This window comes from Anomaloglossus baeobatrachus, chromosome 3 (assembly GCF_048569485.1).
Source record: "Anomaloglossus baeobatrachus isolate aAnoBae1 chromosome 3, aAnoBae1.hap1, whole genome shotgun sequence".
Taxonomy (NCBI): domain Eukaryota; kingdom Metazoa; phylum Chordata; class Amphibia; order Anura; family Aromobatidae; genus Anomaloglossus; species Anomaloglossus baeobatrachus.
The window spans coordinates 173,914,864-173,937,434 of NC_134355.1; the positions used below are offsets into that span (position 1 = coordinate 173,914,864).

At 52.5% G+C, this 22,571-nt stretch overlaps 2 protein-coding genes across 4 annotated transcripts in view; one reads left to right on the plus strand and one right to left on the minus strand.

The window, feature by feature from the left end:
* The window catches only part of ANAPC1 (anaphase promoting complex subunit 1), a 348,684-nt gene extending 341,891 nt beyond the window's left edge, over positions 1-6,793 (minus strand). The window contains exon 1 of the mRNA XM_075339585.1: positions 6,296-6,793. Within this exon, the coding sequence (XP_075195700.1) occupies positions 6,296-6,508 (213 nt within the window). The 5' untranslated portion in view covers positions 6,509-6,793. The remainder of the gene's footprint in view (positions 1-6,295) is intronic.
* Positions 6,794-6,819: 26 nt separating this feature from the next.
* The window catches only part of LOC142296233 (uncharacterized), a 29,721-nt gene continuing 13,969 nt past the window's right edge, over positions 6,820-22,571 (plus strand). Inside the window, exons 1-2 of one of the 3 annotated variants that reach the window (XM_075339586.1) lie at positions 6,820-6,924; positions 17,085-17,218. In XM_075339586.1, coding sequence (XP_075195701.1) covers positions 17,120-17,218 — 99 coding nt within the window. In that variant the 5' untranslated portion in view covers positions 6,820-6,924; positions 17,085-17,119. Of the gene's footprint in view, positions 6,925-7,374; positions 7,460-8,758; positions 8,932-17,084; positions 17,219-22,571 lie in introns of those variants that run through there. The other 2 variants (XM_075339587.1, XM_075339588.1) reach the window with 2 other exon arrangements.

Sequence of the window (22,571 nt, forward strand, 5' to 3'; positions counted from 1 at the left end):
CGTTCTGGCTCTCTTCCAGATATGTCCGCCTGAAAATGCCTTCGTACATGTTGGGTCCTCGTTTTATTAATCCCTTTGAGGTGCTCCAGCAGATTAAGGCCATGTTCTGCAAGCTGAAGCTTCTGGCCTCCTTGCGCATTCCCAACCCCTTTCATATGTAGCCTGTCGTCTTGAGTCACTACTTCAAAAATCCTGGTACCCTGCCTTAGGCTATGTGCGCACGTTGCTTTTTTTCATGCGTTTCAGCAGCGTTTTGAGATGCAGCGTTTTAATGCAAAATTGCATGCGTTTTGATTTCCAGGCAAAGTCTATGGAAAATAGGGCTTTCTTGTGCGCACGATGCATTTACAAACGCTGCATTTTAGTTGCGGAAAATTTGTCAAAATCCCTGCGTTTGAAGAAGCAACATGTCAATTGTTTTTGCCATTTTGGCAGCGTTTTAATAACATTGAAGTCAATGAGAAATGTCTAAACGCATATTTTTCAAGAAAGAATGCGTTTCACTTGCTTTTTACTAGCGGTCTGCATGTGTTTTTGACATAATAAACGCAGGTCTTTCGGTCTCTCTCTCTCTCTATGTCGGTCGGTCAATCTCTCTCTCTCTGTCTCTGTCTCTCTGTCCATGTCGGTCTCTCCCTCCCACCCCTCTCTCATACTCACCGATCCACGATCACCAGCGCAGCGCTGCACGGCGTTCACACTGTGGCAGCTTCTCTTTTGAAAATGCCGGCCGCTCATTAATCCATCACGTATTCCCTGCTTCCTCCGCCCACCGGCGCCTATGGTTGGTTGCAGTCAGACACTCCCCCACACTGAGTGACAGCTGTCTCACTGCAACCAATCACAGCCGCCGGTGGGCGTGTCTATATCAAGCAGTTAAAAAAATAAATAATTTTAAAAAAAAAACGACGTGCGGTCCTCCCCAATTTTAATACCAGCCAGGGTAAAGCCACACGGCTGAAGGCTGGTATTCTCAGGATGGGGAACTCCACGTTATGGGGAGCCCCCCAGCCGAACAATATCAGCCAGCAGCCGCCCGGAATTGCCGCATCCATTAGATGCGACAGTCCCGGGACTCTACCCGGCTTCTCCCGAATTGCCCTGGTGCGGTGGCAAACAGGGTAATAAGGTGTTAATGGCAGCAGCCCATAGCTGCCACTAAGTCCTAGGTTAATCATGGCAGGCGTCTCCCCGAGATACCTTCCATGATTAACCTGTAAGTTAAAGAAAATAAACACACACATCCAAAAAATCTTTTATTTGTAATGAAAGCCAAAAAAACCCTCTTTCACCACTTTATTAAGCCCTCAAAAACACCTCCAGGTCCGACGTAATCCATGCAAGGTCCCACGACACTTCCAGCTCTGCTACATCGGAAGCTGACAGGAGCGGCAGTAGAACACTGCTGCTCTTGTGAGCTCCATGCAGCAACTTAAGTGAGTTGCGCGATCAGCTGTGTTGTCACTGTGGTTACCCGCGGCAACCGCTCACCAGTGGAGGACTGCAGCTGTGACCGCGAGTAACCTGAGTGAATGCACAGCTGATCGCGAGGCTCACTGCAGTCACTCAAGGGATTTGCGGTCACAGGTGAGTCCTTCACGTATGACAGCAAATCAGGCTGCCACACAGAGACAGAGCCGCACAACGTCAGTGTACTCAGGTGAAGCTCTGACATCACTGCTGCGGACTCCTGTGTCCTGGCACGGTCCTCGGAGGTTCATCTGAGTGCATGACAGCACACAGAGACAGAGCCGCGGGATAACAATGAAGTCGGGTGCAGTTCATCCGCGTTCATTCTCATCGCCCGACTCTGTCTGTGTCTGCTGTCAGTGGGCATGTAGCAGAGCTGAATTGCCGGGGGAACGCACTGACAAAAATGCATCCAAAACGCATGTAAAATGCATGCAAAATGCATCCAAAATACATGCGTTTTGGACGCATTCTTTTTGTCAACACGCAGCGTCACGTCTGCCAGAGGGTGCGTTCTTTTCCGCACTGGTCAGGACGCAACGTGCGCACATAGCCTTAAACAATCAGAGCGGAAGACATCTTTGAGGTAAAAAATGTCTTAGCTATAAAAAAGGTGAAAGGTAGGACCCTCTTTCTGGATGACTGGAAGGGTTTTGGACCTGGGGAGACGTCATGGGTTCTTAACTCAAGGAGAATATTAATGCCCCTCTTCTCCTAAAAAGATTCCTGGAAAAGAGGAAGATTAGGGTGGGAGGAGGGGGGAACTGTAACGCTATTACAGGCCGCACTCTCGCGCCTTCTCCTCTCAGTCGTGCAGGCACACTCACTCTCCCGTCCAATAAGAAGTGGCTCCTGGTCCAGTCCCTGCAGCAGGCTCAAAGGCTCCTGGGAGCGAACTTAGAGTGTGAGCAACTCTCAGCTCTTAAAGAGCCAGCGCACCTTTACCTGGAAGTGCTCCTACGCATATGGCTGAAAGGCACCAGATACTTAAGGCATCCTCCCCCTATGGGAGGTGCCTGGGCAACGTGTTGCAACTATCTTCCAGCACAAGCCTCTCATCACCATCAGAGGCTCTAGTGAAGACAAGATAATCTCGCACACTGCAGCTCACTGGGTCAACTCCCACGAGCATAACATATACACACATATACAGTTAGGGCCAGAAATATTTGGACAGTGACACAAGTTTTGTTATTTTAGCTGTTTACAAAAACATGTTCAGAAATACAATTATATATATAATATGGGCTGAAAGTGCACACTCCCAGCTGCAATATGAGAGTTTTCACATCCAAATCGGAGAAAGGGTTTAGGAATCATAGCTCTGTAATGCATAGCCTCCTCTTTTTAAAGGGACCAAAAGTAATTGGACAAGGGACTCTAAGGGCTGCAATTAACTCTGAAGGCGTCTCCCTCGTTAACGTGTAATCAATGAAGTAGTTAAAAGGTCTGGGGTTGATTACAGGTGTGTGGTTTTGCATTTGGAAGCTGTTGCTGTGACCAGACAACATGCGGTCTAAGGAACTCTCAATTGAGGTGAAGCAGAACATCCTGAGGCTGAAAAAAAAGAAAAAATCCATCAGAGAGATAGCAGACATGCTTGGAGTAGCAAAATCAACAGTCGGGTACATTCTGAGAAAAAAGGAATTGACTGGTGAGCTTGGGAACTCAAAAAGGCCTGGGCGTCCACGGATGACAACAGTGGTGGATGATCGCCCCATACTTTCTTTGGTGAAGAAGAACCCGTTCACAACATCAACTGAAGTCCAGAACACTCTCAGTGAAGTAGGTGTATCTGTCTCTAAGTCAACAGTAAAGAGAAGACTCCATGAAAGTAAATACAAAGGGTTCACATCTAGATGCAAACCATTCATCAATTCCAAAAATAGACAGGCCAGAGTTAAATTTGCTGAAAAACACCTCATGAAGCCAGCTCAGTTCTGGAAAAGTATTCTATGGACAGATGAGACAAAGATCAACCTGTACCAGAATGATGGGAAGAAAAAAGTTTGGAGAAGAAAGGTAACGGCACATGATCCAAGGCACACCACATCCTCTGTAAAACATGGTGGAGGCAACGTGATGGCATGGGCATGCATGGCTTTCAATGGCACTGGGTCACTTGTGTTTATTGATGACATAACAGCAGACAAGAGTAGCCGGATATATTCTGAAGTGTACCGGGATATACTTTCAGCCCAGATTCAGCCAAATGCCGCAAAGTTGATCGGACGGTGCTTCATAGTACAGATGGACAATGACCCCAAGCATACAGCCAAAGCTACCCAGGAGTTCATGAGTGCAAAAAAGTGGAACATTCTGCAATGGCCAAGTCAATCACCAGATCTTAACCCAATTGAGCATGCATTTCACTTGCTCAAATCCAGACTTAAAACGGAAAGACCCACAAACAAGCAAGACCTGAAGGCTGCGGCTGTAAAGGCCTGGCAAAGCATTAAGAAGGAGGAAACCCAGCGTTTGGTGATGTCCATGGGTTCCAGACTTAAGGCAGTGATTGCCTCCAAAGGATTCGCAACAAAATATTGAAAATAAAAATATTTTGTTTGGGTTTGGTTTATTTGTCCAATTACTTTTGACCTCCTAAAATGTGGAGTGTTTGTAAAGAAATGTGTACAATTCCTACAATTTCTATCAGATATTTTTGTTCAAACCTTCAAATTAAACGTTACAATCTGCACTTGAATTCTGTTGTAGAGGTTTCATTTCAAATCCAATGTGGTGGCATGCAGAGCCCAACTCGCGAAAATTGTGTCACTGTCCAAATATTTCTGGACCTAACTGTATATACACATATATATATATCGCATATAGACATGCACACACAGACATGATCATCACTACCCTCATTGGGGCTCAAAACCTACACTCCCTATCAGTATGTCTTTACTACTGATGTACACTCTCTATCCAGTGTACCAATGAAAAAAACAGGAGGAGGACATAGAATATCCTAGCAGATACTGTCCTTAGTGGGATTTGAACCCAGAACCTCAGCGCTGCAAAGCAACAGTGCTAACTACTGAGCCACCGCATTGCCCAAAAACAAGTAAAGGGAACACAAACAACACAATGCAGCTGAAAGTCACTCACACCTCTCAGACGTCAACCTGTCCAGTTATGAAACAGCAGATTGTGAATATGGAACAGACAACAGGTAGAAATGATAGGAAAATACAAGACACCCCCTAGAAAGGAGCGGTTCTGCAGGTGGAGACCACAGACCATTTCTCTTTTCTCATCCTTTTTGGCTGTTTTGGTCACTTTTGCATTTTGTCATTGCTCATACCCCTAGAGGTAGCATAAGGCGTTGTTTCCGACCCCGGAGGGAGCGGCTCACGCGGGGGGTGGGGGGGGGGGGGGGGTGTTGGACGGGACGTCCGACCCCGGAGGGACCGGCTCACGCGGGGGGACGTCCGACCCCGGAGGGACCGGCTCACGCGGGGGGGGGGGGGGGGGGACGTCCGACCCCGGAGGGACCGGCTCACGCGGGGAAAGGGGGGGGGGGGGACGTCCGACCCCGGAGGGACCGGCTCACGCGGGGAAAGGGGGGGGGGGGGGGCATCCGACCCCGGAGGGACCGGCTCACGCGGGGAAAGGGGGGGGGGGGGCATCCGACCCCGGAGGGACCGGCTCACGCGGGGAAAGGGGGGGGGCGGACGTCCGACCCCGGAGGGACCGGCTCACGCGGGGAAAGGGGGGGGCGGACGTCCGACCCCGGAGGGACCGGCTCACGCGGGGAAAGGGGGGGGGCGGACGTCCGACCCCGGAGGGACCGGCTCACGCGGGGAAAGGGGGGGGGCGGACGTCCGACCCCGGAGGGACCGGCTCACGCGGGGAAAGGGGGGGGGGCGGACGTCCGACCCCGGAGGGACCGGCTCACGCGGGGAAAGGGGGGGGGGGCGGACGTCCGACCCCGGAGGGACCGGCTCACGCGGGGAAAGGGGGGGGGGCGGACGTCCGACCCCGGAGGGACCGGCTCACGCGGGGAAAGGGGGGGGGCGGACGTCCGACCCCGGAGGGACCGGCTCACGCGGGGAAAGGGGGGGGGGCGGACGTCCGACCCCGGAGGGACCGGCTCACGCGGGGAAAGGGGGGGGGGCGGACGTCCGACCCCGGAGGGACCGGCTCACGCGGGGAAAGGGGGGGGGGGGGGGATGTCCGACCCCGGAGGGACCGGCTCACGCGGTGGGGGGGGGGGACGTCCGACCCCGGAGGGACCGGCTCACGCGGTGGGGGGGGGGGGACGTCCGACCCCGGAGGGACCGGCTCACGCAGGGGGGGGAGGGGATGTCCGACCCCGGAGGGACCGGCTCATGCAGGGGGGGGAGGGGACGTCCGACCCCGGAGGGACTGGCTCACGCAGGGGGGGGAGGGGACGTCCGACCCCGGAGGGACCGGCTCACGCAGGGGGGGGGAGGGGACGTCCGACCCCGGAGGGACCGACTCACGCAGGGGGGGGGGACGTCCGACCCCGGAGGGACGGGACGTCCGACCCCGGAGGGACGGGACGTCCGACCCCGGAGGGACGGGACGTCCGACCCCGGAGGGACGGGACGTCCGACCCCGGAGGGACGGGACGTCCGACCCCGGAGGGACCAGCTCACGCGGGGGGGGGGGGACGTCCGACCCCGGAGGGACCGACTCACGCGGGGGGGGGGGGGGACGTCCGACCCCGGAGGGACCGACTCACGCGGGGGGGGGGGGGGGGGGACGTCCGACCCCGGAGGGACCGGCTCACGCGGTGGGGGGGGGGGGCTTCCGACCCCGGAGGGACCCCACCTGCTGCCCCCTCCCACCCGTGTACCTTGCTCTTCTCGTGGATCGTCACGTCCCGCAGGGATCCCACCAGTCCTGCCGCCCCGTCCGAGGACCACAGCTCGGTGGCCGGCTGCAGCTGCCGGAGCTGGAGGTTCAGGGCATTAGGGTGCTGCTTGCTGTGATCGCGGCCAGAAGGTACAAACTCCTGCAAATCCCCCGCTGCAATCATTGTTTGCCTCTCTTCATAGATGTGCGACATGGGGTCCCAATATCCTCATTATTTCTACAAGAGGGGGAAACCGTCAGGGAAGACCAGCACGTCACACACTGCTCGGCGGGGAACTGGCGGGATAGCACGGAGCTGTCACCGGGACCGCCAACACCAGCAGCACGGCACTTTATGACTGTCTGTCGTTCAGCCGCATTACAGACCGGCTCATGTGAACACGCTTCAGAAACCTGCCGCAAGTTACGGTCCCGGGTGCTGAACCCAGAGACTGCAAAGGATCTGCCCCGCCAATTGTGAGGGGATGGAGCAGTCACGTGCTTCTCAGCAGTCACGTGACATTTCTCAGCAATCTCCTCTACTCCTCGGTGTGCGCCCCCTGCAGCCTGGAGGTGTCTGTAGTGTTCGGATAACCGGAGAAGCGGGAGCCGCGGCCTGAGGACTCTTCTGTATGTATGGCGGGGCCTGGTGCTCGGGGAGGTGGTGATGTGTGGGGCAGCCGGACTCTACGGGGATTAACGGTCTGTGCCATGGTCCTGGTGTGAGAGTCCGGACAGGCCATGTGCGCGGGTGTGCAGTGCAAGAGAGCGGTGCCGGGGGCCCAGAGGTGTACCAGAGGGATTGGTGCCGGGGGCCCGGAGGCGTAACGGAGGGATTGGTGCCGGGGGCCCGGAGGCGTAACGGAGGGGTTGGTGCCGGGGGGCCCGGAGGCGTACCGGAGGGATTGGTGCCGGGGGGCCCGGAGGCGTACCGGAGGGATTGGTGCCGGGGGGCCCGGAGGCGTACCGGAGGGATTGGTGCCGGGGGGCCCGGAGGCGTACCGGAGGGATTGGTGCCGGGGGGCCCGGAGGCGTAACAAAGGGATTGGTGTTGGGGGCCCGGAGGCGTAACTGAGGGATTGGTGGCGGGGGCCCGGAGGCGTACCGGAGGGACTGGTGCTGGGGGTGTGATTTTCATTTTGCGCACACCTTTTTCTTGCCACAGGTGAGTGTGAGTGAGCTTCACATGCTTGAAGTGAGGTTGTTTACCTACAATTTTGGAAACCTGCTCACAGTTTTGTGCGGCCCAGTTTTGTGACATTCTGTCCAATTTGCCTTTTTTCTTCTAGGCAGGGAACAAGTGTATAACAACACATGTAATTGTAAGGCTACGTGCACACGCTGCGTTTTTTGCCCTGTTTGTGCAGTTTTGTTGTTGGAAAGTTCTCACTTTTGACTTCACAGCAAAGTCTATGAGAATTCAGATTTATTGTGCACACGGTGCAGTTTTTGTCACAAACTTCTGACGAAAAAATCTTCATCATGTTCCGTCTTGTGTTTTTTCCCGGCGTTTCACACTAGTGATGGGAGGACTCAGTCCCCCGCCGACTCAGCGATTGGAGGGGATTGATCTCCAGTACCTGGCCGGATGCCAGTCCCCATATAACCTAAGGGAACCAGAATCCGGTGCAAAGGAGTAGGAGCAAGCGCTTCATAATTACCGATTCACCGGCGCAGCTGTTATTGCTCCTGCGGCCTCTTGTCCTTTTTACCGGGCAGCTCATTGCCTTCATTAAATATGCACTGCTTTCCCTGCCCACCGATGTCTGATTGCAGTCAGATGCGCCCCCATGCTGAGTGACAGTGTGTCTGACGCTTCCAGTCACAGGTGGTGTCTGCGGGTCTATTGTACAGTAAAATAAAATTGGTGTAGGGTCCCCCCCATATTATGATACCAGCACAGATAAACCATACAGCTACAGGCTGCAGCCCCCAGCCGTGCTCTTATCTTGGCTGTGTATCAAATTAGGAGGAATTGCATGCAATTTTTTTTTTTTTTCTTATTCATTATTTAAATAAATAATTTTAAAAAACCGGCTTGCGGTCCCCCCAATTTTGATACCCAGCCAAGATAAAGCAAGACAGTTGTGGGCTGGTATTCCCAGGCAGGGGAGACCCATGCTTATTGGGGCCCCCCAGCCTAAAAATATTAGCCTGCAGCTGCCCAGGATTGTCACATCCATTAGATGCGACAAACCCAGCATTTTACCCGCCTCTTCCCATTGCCTTGGAGCAGTGGCAATCAGGGTAATAAGGGGTTACTGTCAGCTTACAGTTGACACTTAGTCCTAGATTAGCAATGGGAGGCATCTATGAGATCCCCCATTACTAATCTGTAAGTGAAAAGAAATAAAAGATTTTTTTCAGTGTTTAGGTTTATTTGAAATAACATACAAAATAACACCCTCTTTCACCACTTTTTTCCCCTCACCCATGACAGCACCACGTGAGAGAGAGGGATCCGCCTAGCGAGGACAGGAAGCCATTCTGAAATTAAAGGGCGGTACCTCTCCCCTTCGTCAGTTGGTTTCCCGTCCTTGATGGGAGACCTCGTTCTGGAATACGGCGGTTGAAGTAAGAAGTTTGAAGTACAGAAGCTGTATTTACCCAGCCCCGTCCGGTGTCCGGAAAAGCAGGGTGAGTCCTGCGGCGCCGTTCTTCGGGGCTGGAAGCGTCGTCCACCAGCCCTTAGGGAACCTGGTGTCCGTGCAGGGGTGTGCGGCAGGGCCCATCTGTGGTTCCGGACCGCCGCTCCGTCCTCCCCCCTTGCGCTCCCCTGCTGCCTAGGACTTCTGAATGTGGCGCATTCTGGGACGCGCGCAAGGCATGCAGGGTACAGGAGGCGTGCTTGCGTGACGTCTCCTGAAGAGGATGGCGGAGCCCATGCAGCAGCAGCGGCAGTGTTTCAGGGCAGACGCCCGCCATCTGGACACCGCTGGGGACATTGAAACGGGGGGGGGGGGGCCCACCTTATGGGACCGGAAGGTGGAGGAGCAGCACGGGTGCTCGTGCCTACATCCCAGGATGGCTTCAGAAAGGCAGCAGCACTCCCTGGAGCGCCGGCAGCATAGCCGTATGAACAGTCACCGTTCTAAGTGAAACACACCTGCCCGGCCTCAGTAGCCAGAAGGGCAAATCCTCTTGTGGCTCCACGACTTCTGCGGGACCTGTGGATGTTCCGACGAAGCCTCCATGACCAGTACCCTTGATCTCCTGTGGTAGGTGAGTGACCTTCGTGAATGTCATCTGCATCATTAGGTGGCTCCTAAAATCCATACGGAGTGTCCCCTGTGCAGAGAGCCGATATAGCCTGCGGGCCGTGTGTCGGAGACCCCTTGTGTGGGGCATAGATGGCAATGTCTCTGCTTCGATCTATGGATTGCTGCATGCGAGTTACAAATGTGTCTATGTTGTCAGGTAGCGACCACCAATATGGTAAATGGTCGCTATATGTCGCTGCGATATTAACCTGAAGAGGTTGCTATGGGACTTGTAGTTCCACAAAGGCTTCTTTCTGCATATATGGGCCAGGTTCCCTTTAATAAGCCCAGTGTGCTGGGCAGGTGTGGAGAATCACAGTCCTCCACCTGTGGGTGTGTCCAGTCTGATTAGGAGACTCAGTGTGTGTTCTGCAGAGTGTGAGAGCAGAGCTGGGAGCTCTGGGTGTATCAGCCTGTATGGAGGCTGAACACGGGGCTCTGGAATTCAGTCTGGGTTTAGGCTGGAAGTAGTGTGCAAGCCAGGCTGGTTAGTGCTGTGGCTACTGGACCAAGGCTCTCCTGGAGTGGAGAGACAGACAGGAGTCTGCAGAGTGTCTCTGGGTTCTTGGAAGGAGCCGCAGCAAGTGTTGTTCCCTGGCAGGAGCCAGTGTGTACAGGCGCCACACTTCCAATAGAGACCGTATTGGACTGGAAGCCCACGGTATGTGCTTGTGCTATGTTTTTGCCTTAAGCTGCAGAGGCCTGTTATGTTTACTGTTTGCCGTTTATGACACATTTTTCATAAACTGCTGGAATTTTTTATGAAGATACTGTGTCGTCCTGTGACCTTGCCTATGCCTACCTGAGCTACTCCTCACAATGTATTGCTCTATGGTTGGTAGCAGCCCCTTCCTTTGTGACAATTCAGCAGCGGCAGCCTCCACGGTTGGCAACAACACCCCTATGACATACAGCATAAGTTGGGGTCCATGCCTACGGATTGACATGTACACAGTGACAGCTCTGTCGTAACAGCTGTCACTAACAGTGGGGGCTTGTTCCCATCTGTTACGGCACTCACTCTCCAGGTCCCATGTGCACGCTCCTGTATGCACGCACTTGTGGGAAAAATCTGCAGGAATTCTGAAGCCAGCTATTGCCAAATCCCTGCACGGCCCGTGATTTTCAGGATCTGGCTACAAACTATTGTAGATCAGCTGAAGGATAACGCTCCTCGGGAGTATATCTTTTTCTAAACTTGCCACTGCTGCAGGGAGCAGCGGCTTTCTTGCAGAGTCGTCAGCCGATGCTATCAGGCTGGGAGCCCGTTGTGCTAGGTTGTCTTATCTGGCCGGAATGGCATTGGTTGAAGGGCTGTCCCATATGCCTGCAAACCAAGCATGAATTATGTTCAGGGCCGTATGTCGCTCTGCTCCTTGTGGTAAACAGCTGGAAGATGCGTTGGAGACCATATCCGACGCCAAGCAGCCCTTCCAAAGGTTATCCCTTTTTGTTCCAGCAGAGTAGATACTCAAGGTGTCGGAATAGGCCCTGGGGGCACTCTGCCATGCCATCATGTCTCTGAGACACGCTATATCCCTGCGGGGCACTATGATATTGTGCTTGCCGGCGGCTCCATGGGGCCTGTTCCACTCCAGGGCTCTCCAATGGCAATTCCTGTCTGCCAAACAAAAAAAAAAAAGGAAAGCCCTTAGGAAGATATTTCGAAGGGGACGTCATTCTCTCCTTGCCAGTCAAGACTTCCCTGCTTCGGTGGACGTCTATAGGCAACCTGTCTGTGGGGTTCATGGCTACCTCGGCATCTGAAGGTGGTCACTGCTGATGCCAGCCGGTACGGCTGGGGATGCTCGCCTCCAGGTGCAGATATCCCTGGGCTGGTCTCAGCGCAGGAAGCAGCACAGCCATCACGCCTCCTGACGCTAGGGTCTGAAGAACGGGCACTAACTTCCCTTTACCTCCCCCTCCAGTGTCAGCTCGTTCGGTTGCTGATGGTCACTCAGTCTACCGTCTCCTTCCTGAAACGCTGGGGTAGGGGCACGATCCCCATCCCTCATTCTGGCATCTTACGGTCTTTACTGGGCGGGACAGAATCCCCCTCGGCTCTACACTTCTCTGGATTCTAAATGCCAATGTTTGTTTCATGGTCTCGTGGTACGCTTGTGGCCTTGGATGTGTGAGCTTGTGGGTTTGAATCCCGATGGGCCATTCCTGTAGTTGGCAGCTTACCTCAGGCGCCATCAACCGCGGCAAGGGGAATGATCCCTGAATCCGCGGATCTTTTCAACGGTAGTGGCTCTGTGGAGAATACCACGGAGGGACCTGTTCCTCCAGGCTAAACTGGCATATAGACCTCTTGTTCCATGTTCCCAGCAGTCCAGCCCTTGCGGTGAATGCACTTCCATTCCATGGACCTCCGGAATTGCCTATGACCTTCCCCCTGTTGTCATGGTCTCAATGGTTCTCCAAGAGCTCGGGGAAGCTCGGGCGAGGGTCCTTCCCCTCGCCCCCTTCTGGCCCAAGGGGCCATGGCTCTCTCTCCTGAGGACATCGTCTGTCCCGAATCCTGGGGTTCTGCCGGGGATTCCGGACCTGTTAGTGCAGTTACCTGTGTTCCTCGTGCAGGAAATGTTTTTTTTTTTTTTCATTTCACAGCTTAGAACTTGAGAGGTTGTTGCTGATACGCAAGGGGTTCTCCTCTGACCCGGTCTCCTCCTTGCGGAAGAGCCATAAACCGGTTACCACTACACTCTATGGGAGAGAGTGGCAAAAGTTCCCCGCCTTTGCAAATGGTCCCTTGGGTATGAGTTCCTATTCCATGCAAATTGGCATTCTTGCAGACGGGGTTGCTCTAGGATTCTCAGTGTACACTCTAGAGGTTCCTGTTCTGCCCTGGGAACCTTATACATTGGAAAACTGGCAGCAGACCGGTGGGTTCAAGGTTATTGGGTTTGTGAATTCATGCCTGACCGGTAAGTAACCGAGGTGTATTAACCACCAAAACACCCCTGCAGGTCCAGCGTAGTCCACATAAGGTCCCACGACGACTCCAACTCTGCTACATCTGAATGAGAGCACGCAATCATGGTACATGACCACAAGGTGTAAATTCAGGCAGAGACTGAGTAGCAATGCGTGTTCTTTTGCTGTGCGTCAGATCTCAGTTGGTCTGAACGCACTTGGCACGCTTGTTGTTTGACATGACCGCAGGTAACTTGACTTCAGTGACCTCACCTGAGTGCATTGATAACCCCTGGGTTCCGTGGGTACATCCACAGGTTTCCCGCAGCTGCTCGCCGGAACCCACAGCTATTTTTAGCTGCGGTAGCACAGCGAAATAGCTGCGGTAAACCTGCAGACATTTGTGCGGCTTACCTGCGGAAGTCCTGGCCCTATCTCCATAGTGGAGAGGCGGGATTTCCGCAGGTAATTCTGCAGAAATAATTGACATGCAATTACGTGTGGCTGCAGGACATCTGCAGCATATTCCGCAGTCGTACATACCGCAGCATGGACACAGCACTCCCCATGTCCCATAGGATAACATGGGGAGTGTCTGTACATGCTGAAACCTGCGGATTTATCTGGAAAAGCCGCGGATTTTCTGCAGATAAATCCGCAGGTTTATTTTCCCGTGGGCATAGCCTTATCATTTCCTGGGAGGAATACTTCATTTTCTGGAACAATTTTAAGGGGGCCAACACTTTTGACCCTGATTGTAGCTAGGGATGCCCGCATCAGACTGACCTGAACCGCGCAGCTGTGGACATCCACAATACGGAGTGTATTCTGCATACTGCAGATGGATGCCCCACCATTGCCAGCAGCATGGCTGCCACGTTTGTTCTGGATTATCCCACTTCGTAGATCCTCTTATGGGTTTTGATGTCAGGCGTCTCTGTTGCTTTGTGTTGGCACGGTGAGATCAGATGCCCAAAGTAATTTAACCTTTCACCAACTTCAGTTCCTCATCACTAACAGCTGTCTCTCTGCCCTCTGTATGGCCAGATCCTGTCTAGCGTAGACTGGAAGTACCTGGATTTCATGCTGGTTATCACTATTTTTCTGCTGGTAGGCTATGTGCCCACGTTGCTTTTTTATGTGCTTCTTTTATGCACATAACAGAGCATGTGTTGGCAGAAAAAATGCACATTATTGCGTTCATGTTTTTTTTTATGTTTTTTTTCCTGCTCTTCGCGCTTTTTTTTTAGTCATGGCGATCGCAGGGGGTTCAGGCTCTGTACCTCCACGATCATCGCCGAGTCTCTGGCTGATATTACAAAGCGGTGCCCACGCCGCGGCCGGCTGTATAACTCCCTAAATGCTGGAGTCAGTGTTATCACAGCATTCAGGAGGCAGGGAGAGGAATCACTTAACTCTCCCTGACGATCGGGTCCTGGTAATGCGATCACAGTGACCTGATCACCATGATTACCCCAGGTTACTGCGCTATGGAGAGCCTCACGCACCGTGCTACTGTATATGCATCATGTGTGAGGCCAAGTCCTGCCCTATAATCCTCTGTAGTGATAAAGCATTACATGAGATTATGGAAAATCAGGAAATAAATGCAGAAACAACTGACACGCTGCATCTTTTTTTAGCAACACAATCTGCAAGGAAAAAAAGAAGCAGCGTGTGCACAGCAAAGTCTCATAGACTGTGCTGGGATGCTTTTTTTTTTTTTTTTTTGCTTTTATTGATTAAAAGAAGCAAGGAACAACTCCACATGGGCACATATCCAAAGTGTGACATCCATGGCTCCAGAAATGGTAACCCTTTAAAGGGAACCTGTCAGCAGAAATTTCGCCCAAAACCTAAAAGATTCCCCCTCTGCAGCTCCTGGGCTGCATTCTAGAAAGGTCCTTGTTATTATTGTGCCCCATGTGAGACCAAAATAAAGACTTTAGAAAGTTGTACCTTTTTGTATTCAGATTCTGTAAATGTGACACGGGGGCGGGCTTTCTGGCGTCCGTTATTCTGCCTCCTGGTCCTGTATGCCTCCCCCATCGCTCCTTCCATAGCTGATGCACCGCCCACTGCTCCAGCCATCCCTGCGCATGCCCAGTGCCAGTCTCACGGGACTGAGCAGTGTGACCGCTGGTGACATGTGCGCAGGCAAGTGATTATGGGCGGGGCTGTGATTGTTATCAGCAAGTACCCGCCCATAATTTCGTGAGCGCGCAAACCTCTCCAGCATTCACACTGAGCTCAGTGTAGATGCTAGACTGTATGGGCTGCTTCCAGGGATGACGTCCCTTTTGTCACGTGATAGGGGCGTGTTCAAAATACTATCACGTGACAAAAGGGACGTCATGACAGTGACCGCTGGTGAGGTTTGCGCACTCACCAGATTATGGGCGGGTACTTGCTGATAAGTTACAGTCCCGCCCATAATCACTTGCCTGCGCACACGTCACCAGCGGTCACACTGCTCAGTCCCATGAGACTGGCACTGGGCATGCGCGGGGATGGCTGGAGCAGTGGGCGGTGCATCAGCTATGGAAAGGAGCGATGGGGGCGGCATACAAGACCAGGAGGCAGAATAACGGACGCCAGAGAGCCCGCCCCCGTGTCACATTTACAGAATCTGAATACAAAAAGGTACAACTTTATAAAGTCTTTATTTTGGTCTCACATGGGGCACAATAATAACCGGGACCTTTCTAGAATGCAGCCCAGGAGCTGCAGAGGGGGAATCTTTTAGGTTTTGGGTGAAATTTCTGCTGACAGGTTCCCTTTAAGAAAACTCCTTAAGGCTATGTGCGCACTTACCGGATTTTTCGCGGATTTTGCCGCGGATTTGCTGCATGTTTCGCTGCAGAAAATGTTCATAACATCTCTGCAGTGAATCACCAGCAAATCCTATGGAGAAAAAAAATCCTGTGCGCACTGGGCGGAATTTGACAGCTGCATGTTTTGCTGCGGGAATCCCGCAGCAAAAACAAGTGCATGTCACTTCTTTTCCGCACAGCGCTGCGGGATTTTACTCCATTGACTCAATGTTAATCATGAAATCCCGCAGGGAATAACGCAGGCAGCAAATTCTGTGCGGTTCACTGCGTTTTCCTGCGTTATTCCCTGCGGTATTTTGCGGTTTACCTCCGGTAATGTGCATCACTTGCTTGCGGTTTTGCAGGGAAGTGATGTCATTACAGGAAGAGGAAGCCGTGCAGAGTAAACACACACACATCACAGACACAGAACACATCACAGACATAGATCACATAGACACAGACACATAGACACACATAGAAAGAAAACGGAAATATAGGAAAAAAAGAACGTGGGCTCCGCTGCATATTTACCTTCCAGCCGAGGTAAGCACACAGCGGCGGCCCGGTATTCTCAGGCTGGGGAGGGAGAGGGGCAATGTCCCCCGCCTCACTCCCCCTCCGGCAGCCGAGAATATCAGCCGCAGCTGCCCCGGGACTGTCGCATGCAATATGCGGCACTGCCGGAGTGTCCTCGGCTCTTCTTGCCACCGTGTAGCAGTGGTGGCAAGGTAATACAAGGGGTTAATGATGGTGGGGGACCACCGCCATTAACCCCAGGCTTGATCATGGCAGCGTCTATGTGACAGCTGACATGATCAAGCCGTAAGTAAAGTGAAAAAAACAGACACCGAAAAATCCTTTATTTTAAATAAAACAAACAAGCCTCGTTCACCATTTTATTAACCCCTCCCGCACCAAAGCTCCGGCGTAATCCAGGTCCGACGTCCAGCGCTGCTTCCATCCAGCCGCGACTGTCACAGACACAGCGCGGAATGAATGCAGCAGACAGCAGAGGTAATTACCGGTCATTTCCCACGGCCGGTAATGTGAACTCACTGCCGACCGTGGGAAATGCAGCGATCTGTCATCTATCTCTCTATCTATCTATCCCTCTATCTATCTATCTATCTATCTATCCCTCTATCTATTCTTCTGTCTATCTACTATCAGAATTAAATGACTTTTTTTTTTTTTTTTTTTTTCTTCAATGTGCTTTATTGCATTGAATGCAATAAAGCACATCCCAACCCGCACGCGGCAATACCGCGGTAAAACCGCGGCAAACCGCATGCGGTTTTCGGGTGCGGTTTCCCGCGGTTTTTTACCGCGGGTGCGGTAATCTTTGAGGGCATGCGGAATTTTCTCAAGAAAATTCCACTTCCCAGTGCGCACAGAGCCTAATAAAATCCTGAAAGTGCCAGAGATCTGTTTGCGCCAGCTTCAAGTGAACTGAGTTGATGCAGGGCGGTCTGTGAGCTGGTGTGGGATCACCGGGCCAAGGTTGTTTAACCCTTTAAATACACCAGTCACCCAAATATGAAAAATGAGTTTGCCCAATTTGATGCTAGCTTTTATTGTGGTAACCCATTTGGCCCAGCCTCAGCTGAAGTGATTTTGATATGGGTCTTGCCCTGCTGTGTGTATGATTAGTAGCTCAAACTTATTTAACCCTCTAAAAACACTAGTTATGTATTCAAATTTGGTAAATGATTGTGGATTTGCAGCATTTTATTACAAAAAAAAAACAAAAACGCATGGGTGTTAACTTCAGTTAATAAAGATGTGATGTCACCAGGAGGAAGAAGAGGAAACTCCACAATATTGTGCAGAATGGAGGAAAGTGGAGGACGTAGAAGAGGATTACGATTCAAAAAAGATGTGACTTGGTATCATCGCATGGGGATTGATGTAAAAAGGTTAATTGAACTGGTAAGTAAAGTTTTCAGACTATATATGTATGTAAGTGTGTGTGTGTGTGTGTGTATATGTATTGTGAGGTAGCGACCACCAATGTGGTAAATGGTCGCAATGTGTCGCAATGGAGAAGGTCCCTGCGATATTAAAGTGAAGAAGTTGCTATGGGACTTGTAGTTCCACAAAGGCTTGGTTCTGCATATAAGGGTCAGGTTCCCTTTAACAATGCCAGTATGCTGTGCAGGTCTGAAAACACAAACCTCCACCTGTGGGTGTGTCCAGGCTGATTTAGGAGACTGTCAGTGTGTGTGGAGCAGCCCTGCATGATGAGCAGCTTCAGGCAGGTAAAGAGGCTGCTATTCTCAGAGAGGTTGGAGCCTCTGGAAGGAACCTGCCCAAGGAAGCGTGGGTTGCCTTCAACCTTCTGGAACTGAGTGTGTGGAGGCTGAGGGAGCTCCACTCTGACACTTGTAGTGTCCAAACCTGAGCAGGCGATCCGCTACATAGACTGACCAGAAATCCGTGTCTCGTGGGGAGACAGCCATACCTTTACTATGGACATTAAATGGACTTGAAGCCCACGGTATGTGAAGGTGTTTTGTTTAACTTTTCCTTTAAGCCAGGAGAGGCTTCATTGTGTTTTGGAAGGGCAGTTTATGTTGTACTAATAAACTGCTGCATTTTTGAGAGAGACTGTTGCCTGTGTATGCCTAAGCTACCCTGCATCGCTGCAAGCGAGTAAAACCCCCAGGTTGCGGTAAGCAACGTTTACATATGGTGTCTCGAATGCGGGCATGCGGTCCGATTGCTAGGGGCAACGCAGCCTGGTTGCTAGGGGCAACGGCCTAGGACATATTCCTGTGGATACGGACTGCTTGCGGTGGATCGGCGGGTCCACGAAAATTGTCTGCGCACTCAAGCAGCTGGCGGTGGATCGGCGGGTCCACGAACAGGGACAGTGCTCTCAAGCACCTGGTGGTGAATCAGCCGGTCGTTGGGGACCCGTGCTGCAGTGGCGAGAGTCCATTGACTGGAGGTTCCAGGCCAACCCGGAATTGCGGGGCCCTGTTTGGTGAGCAGTGATACACCACAGGCTGGAGATCCTGGTTGTACGGGCGGTACAACCTGGAAAGGTTAGTGGTTCTCTAACCCCCTCCCCCCTCTTTAGACCACCGGGTATTACCCATTGGAGCGCCCCTGCTGTTTGTTTTCTTGTTTCAGCATGGAGGGTGCACAAATGGATGCTATGGAGGAGCTGTACCAGTTCCTTGTGCGTGGACAGCAGGAGCCGTCAGTGCGGACCGATGTGGCAGCAGTGGACCAGTTGATAAACTCCCTTCTGGGGCCAGTACGAACACAGGGTGCCCAGCAAGATAAAGGGGAACTGTGTGAACTGGGGTCTAAAGACACTGCAAGGAAGCCACAGAAACCCCAAAAGGGGGTGGAATCCCATGAAGGGGTGGTTGCCCAAAAGGGGATGGAGCATCCCATAGACAAGGGTGCAGTGGCGCAGATGGACAGTAGTCAAGCACAAAGGTGTTCATGCTGCAAGTGTCCTGTCTGCAGTATAGACCACCCATCTGACGAGAAGCCACGTCTGTGTACCGTGGAAGTGGATGGGGAATCTGTAACTGGACTTGTAGACTCAAGGAGTTTGGTGACCCTGGTGAGGGCCACATCTGATGTCTACCTGATTCCTGGAAAGAAGTTCCACGCCAACTGCACCCACAATAATGATAAAGAATACCCAATGACCAGTGTGGTCATTAAGACAAAAACGGACATTGGTTCTCATGATGTTGGTGTAGTTTCAGATTTACAGCACCCAATTATTATAGGTTGGGACTCCAAATTATTTGTGGACTTGTGGAAGCAGGGGGAAGTGTCCGGGTGCTTTTGTAAGAGCCGTAACAGTCCAAAGGAAGCTCCACCACAGTGGGAGATTAAAAAGAGTCCTTGTGGGGTGGCTGTGTGTGGTAAGGTGAAGATAGCACCCCCTAAAGGTGACTGTCCTAAGTTAGTGGGGAGCAAAGAAAAAGGTGGACATGCCCAACTTAGTGACATGATGTGTAAGAAAATAAATGACAATATGACCATTAGTGACGGAGGAGCTCCAGAAAAGGGAGCCAACACCTGGTTAGGTGGGAACATGTCAGTCCAGGACACCAGGTTGAGTGACGATAACTCCAGTAAATACACTGACTCTACTAAAGTGACAAACGAGTACAGTGACGTACTGATGAGCGAACAGGGGAAAACCTCCTCCCGTCGCCGAAGGCGCAACAGGCGTAGAGAGGCAGAGCGAGCTACAACCTCTGAAAATATGGTCCAGGTAGAGACAGTGTCATGTAGTTCTGCCAAAAGGGTGGATTCCCTTCCAGAATCTGAGTGTGCAGAGAAGGTTGAGAAAGGCACGTTGCCAATAGCAACCGCTAATGTAGTGTTGGACAGCAAAATCATGCAAAAGAAAGATGAGTCTGAGCTGGAACTGACACATTGTAACGGCAGAAATCAGCAGGGTGAAAGTGCAGAAAAGGAGCCGACCAAAACAGTAGTGGTGATGTCCCCTATGATTTCCTGGTGTGAGGCTGATGGTCTGTTGAGTGAAAACCCTATAGGAGAAGAAATCCTGGAGGCTGTTGGTGGAGGAAAAATCCACAAAGGTCATGGTGGGCAGACCAGTGATTCAACCAGTGCTGGCGTGAACAATAGTGCAAACGGCACAAAAGCTGTTGTAGACCCCAGAGAATCTGAGGTTGAAGGTATGGAGTGCAAGAAAGCCTCTGAAGTTGCAGAGAATCAAGAGTCCCAAGAGATGGCTGAAGCTGCAGAAATTGAGAGAACCCTTAAAGTAGGGAAATTTAGCCCAGAAGTCCCATCAGCAGCTGAGAGCTTAACTGAACTTACTGGTAAGACCAAGATGGAGGCCATAAAGATGGACTTGGTACAGAAGATTGAGAATCTTGAGTCCAAAGATGAGGAAAAATTCAAAGGCTCTGAGGCTATGGAAAAACCTGAGGAGAATGCAACTCCAAAGGTGGAGCCTGTGATAAGAAAAGAGGATGGATATAGAAGACCCAAGGAACGGTCTGATGCCCTTACAGCTAAAGAAATTCGGCCAGTTTTTACGTGCATGGTAGAAGTCCCTGCAGACTTGAGAAAAGCCTGTGCCAGTGAGGCGGTACATGAAAAATTCAAGACTGCCGTAGGAGCCTATAAAGTGTACTTTGCCCCAGAGTCTTGTCGGTTGGTGGTGTGCTCTGTAAGTGATGTCACAAAGAAGCGGGTGGCTATCCTGAGTGGCATGCACCTACAGTGTCTTCGCACGAAGTGGCTCATCTCTACAAAGACGGAAGAAGACACCAGACGATTGGAGCATATGAAGCGGCTCACCGCAGCGTTTCAGGAAGTGGTGGTTGTGAAGAAACCATTAATTGGGCTTGCAATAAGAGCGCTGAGAAGTAACATTCAGCAAGCCAGGAAGTTTCCAGGTATTACAGCTATTGAAGTGGAAAAAAACAGTGGAACATTCCGAATCTATGGGAAAACTGCAGAAGCAGTCAAGACAGCTCGAAGGTTGTTGGAGTTTGTGGAAGAGGTCACACAAGTACCCAGAGAACTGGTTAAGAAACTGATTGGAAGAAATGGAAGAGTCATGCAGGAGATGGTTGACAAGTCCGGTGTGACGAGAGTAAGAATTAATATTCATAATGAAGCCAAGATACTCTGTGAAGTCGGTATGGTTCCATGTGTCATTGTGGGAACAAAAGAGTGTGTTGGAAATGTACGAGTCCTCCTAGAGTACCGCCTGGGTTACCTGGAAGAACTAAGGCAGTTGACCCTAAAAAGGCAGAATATTGCAGAACAACTCCATCAAGTTGGTATGAGGTGGAGACAGCTTTCAGGCTGGGGCCAGGAGAAGGGTTGCCCACCTGATAAAGGTGTTGCCTCAGTTGGCACAGAAAGTAGGTCCTATAAAGAAAGGAACCAAGGTCATGGAAGACCTACCGTATTTTTCGGACTATAAGACGCACCGGACTATAAGACGCACCCTGGTTTTAGAGGAGGAAAATGGGAAAATAAAACTTTAAGCAAAAAATGTGGTCCTGACACACTGTTATAGGGCGAGGATCTGCTGCTGACACTGTTATGGGGGTAATGTCCCCAAATTCTCTACTAAGGTACCCCATCCTGGTAATGATCCTCCTGCCTTGTATATGATCCTGCTATAAACCCCCATCCATCCTGTTCACATACCCCCCCCCCCCCATATCCAGCCTGTTCACATGCCCCCCCCCATCCAGCCTGTTCACATGCCCCCCCCATCCAGCCTGTTCACATGCCCCCCCCATCCAGCCTGTTCACATGCCCCCCCCATCCAGCCTGTTCACATGCCCCCCCCATCCAGCCTGTTCACATGCCCCCCCCATCCAGCCTGTTCACATGCCCCCCCCATCCAGCCTGTTCACATGCCCCCCCCATCCAGCCTGTTCACATGCCCCCCCCATCCAGCCTGTTCACATGCCCCCCCCATCCAGCCTGTTCACATGCCCCCCCATCCAGCCTGTTCACATGCCCCCCCCCCCATCCAGCCTGTTCACATGCCCCCCCCCCCATCCAGCCTGTTCACATGCCCCCCCCCCCCATCCAGCCTGTTCACATGCCCCCCCCATCCAGCCTGTTCACATGCCCCCCCCATCCAGCCTGTTCACATGCCCCCCCCCATCCAGCCTGTTCACATGCCCCCCCCCATCCAGCCTGTTCACATGCCCCCCCCATCCAGCCTGTTCACATGCCCCCCCCATCCAGCCTGTTCACATGCCCCCCCCCATCCAGCCTGTTCACATGCCCCCCCCCATCCAGCCTGTTCACATGCCCCCCCCCATCCAGCCTGTTCACATGCCCCCCCATCCAGCCTGTTCACATGCCCCCCCATCCAGCCTGTTCACATGCCCCCCCATCCAGCCTGTTCACATGCCCCCCCATCCAGCCTGTTCACATGCCCCCCCATCCAGCCTGTTCACATGCCCCCCCATCCAGCCTGTTCACATGCCCCCCCATCCAGCCTGTTCACATGCCCCCCCCATCCAGCCTGTTCACATGCCCCCCCCCATCCAGCCTGTTCACATGCCCCCCCCATCCAGCCTGTTCACATGCCCCCCCATCCAGCCTGTTCACATGCCCCCCCCCCCATCCAGCCTGTTCACATGCCCCCCCCCCATCCAGCCTGTTCACATGCCCCCCCCCATCCAGCCTGTTCACATGCCCCCCCCCATCCAGCCTGTTCACATGCCCCCCCCCATCCAGCCTGTTCACATGCCCCCCCCCATCCAGCCTGTTCACATGCCCCCCCCCATCCAGCCTGTTC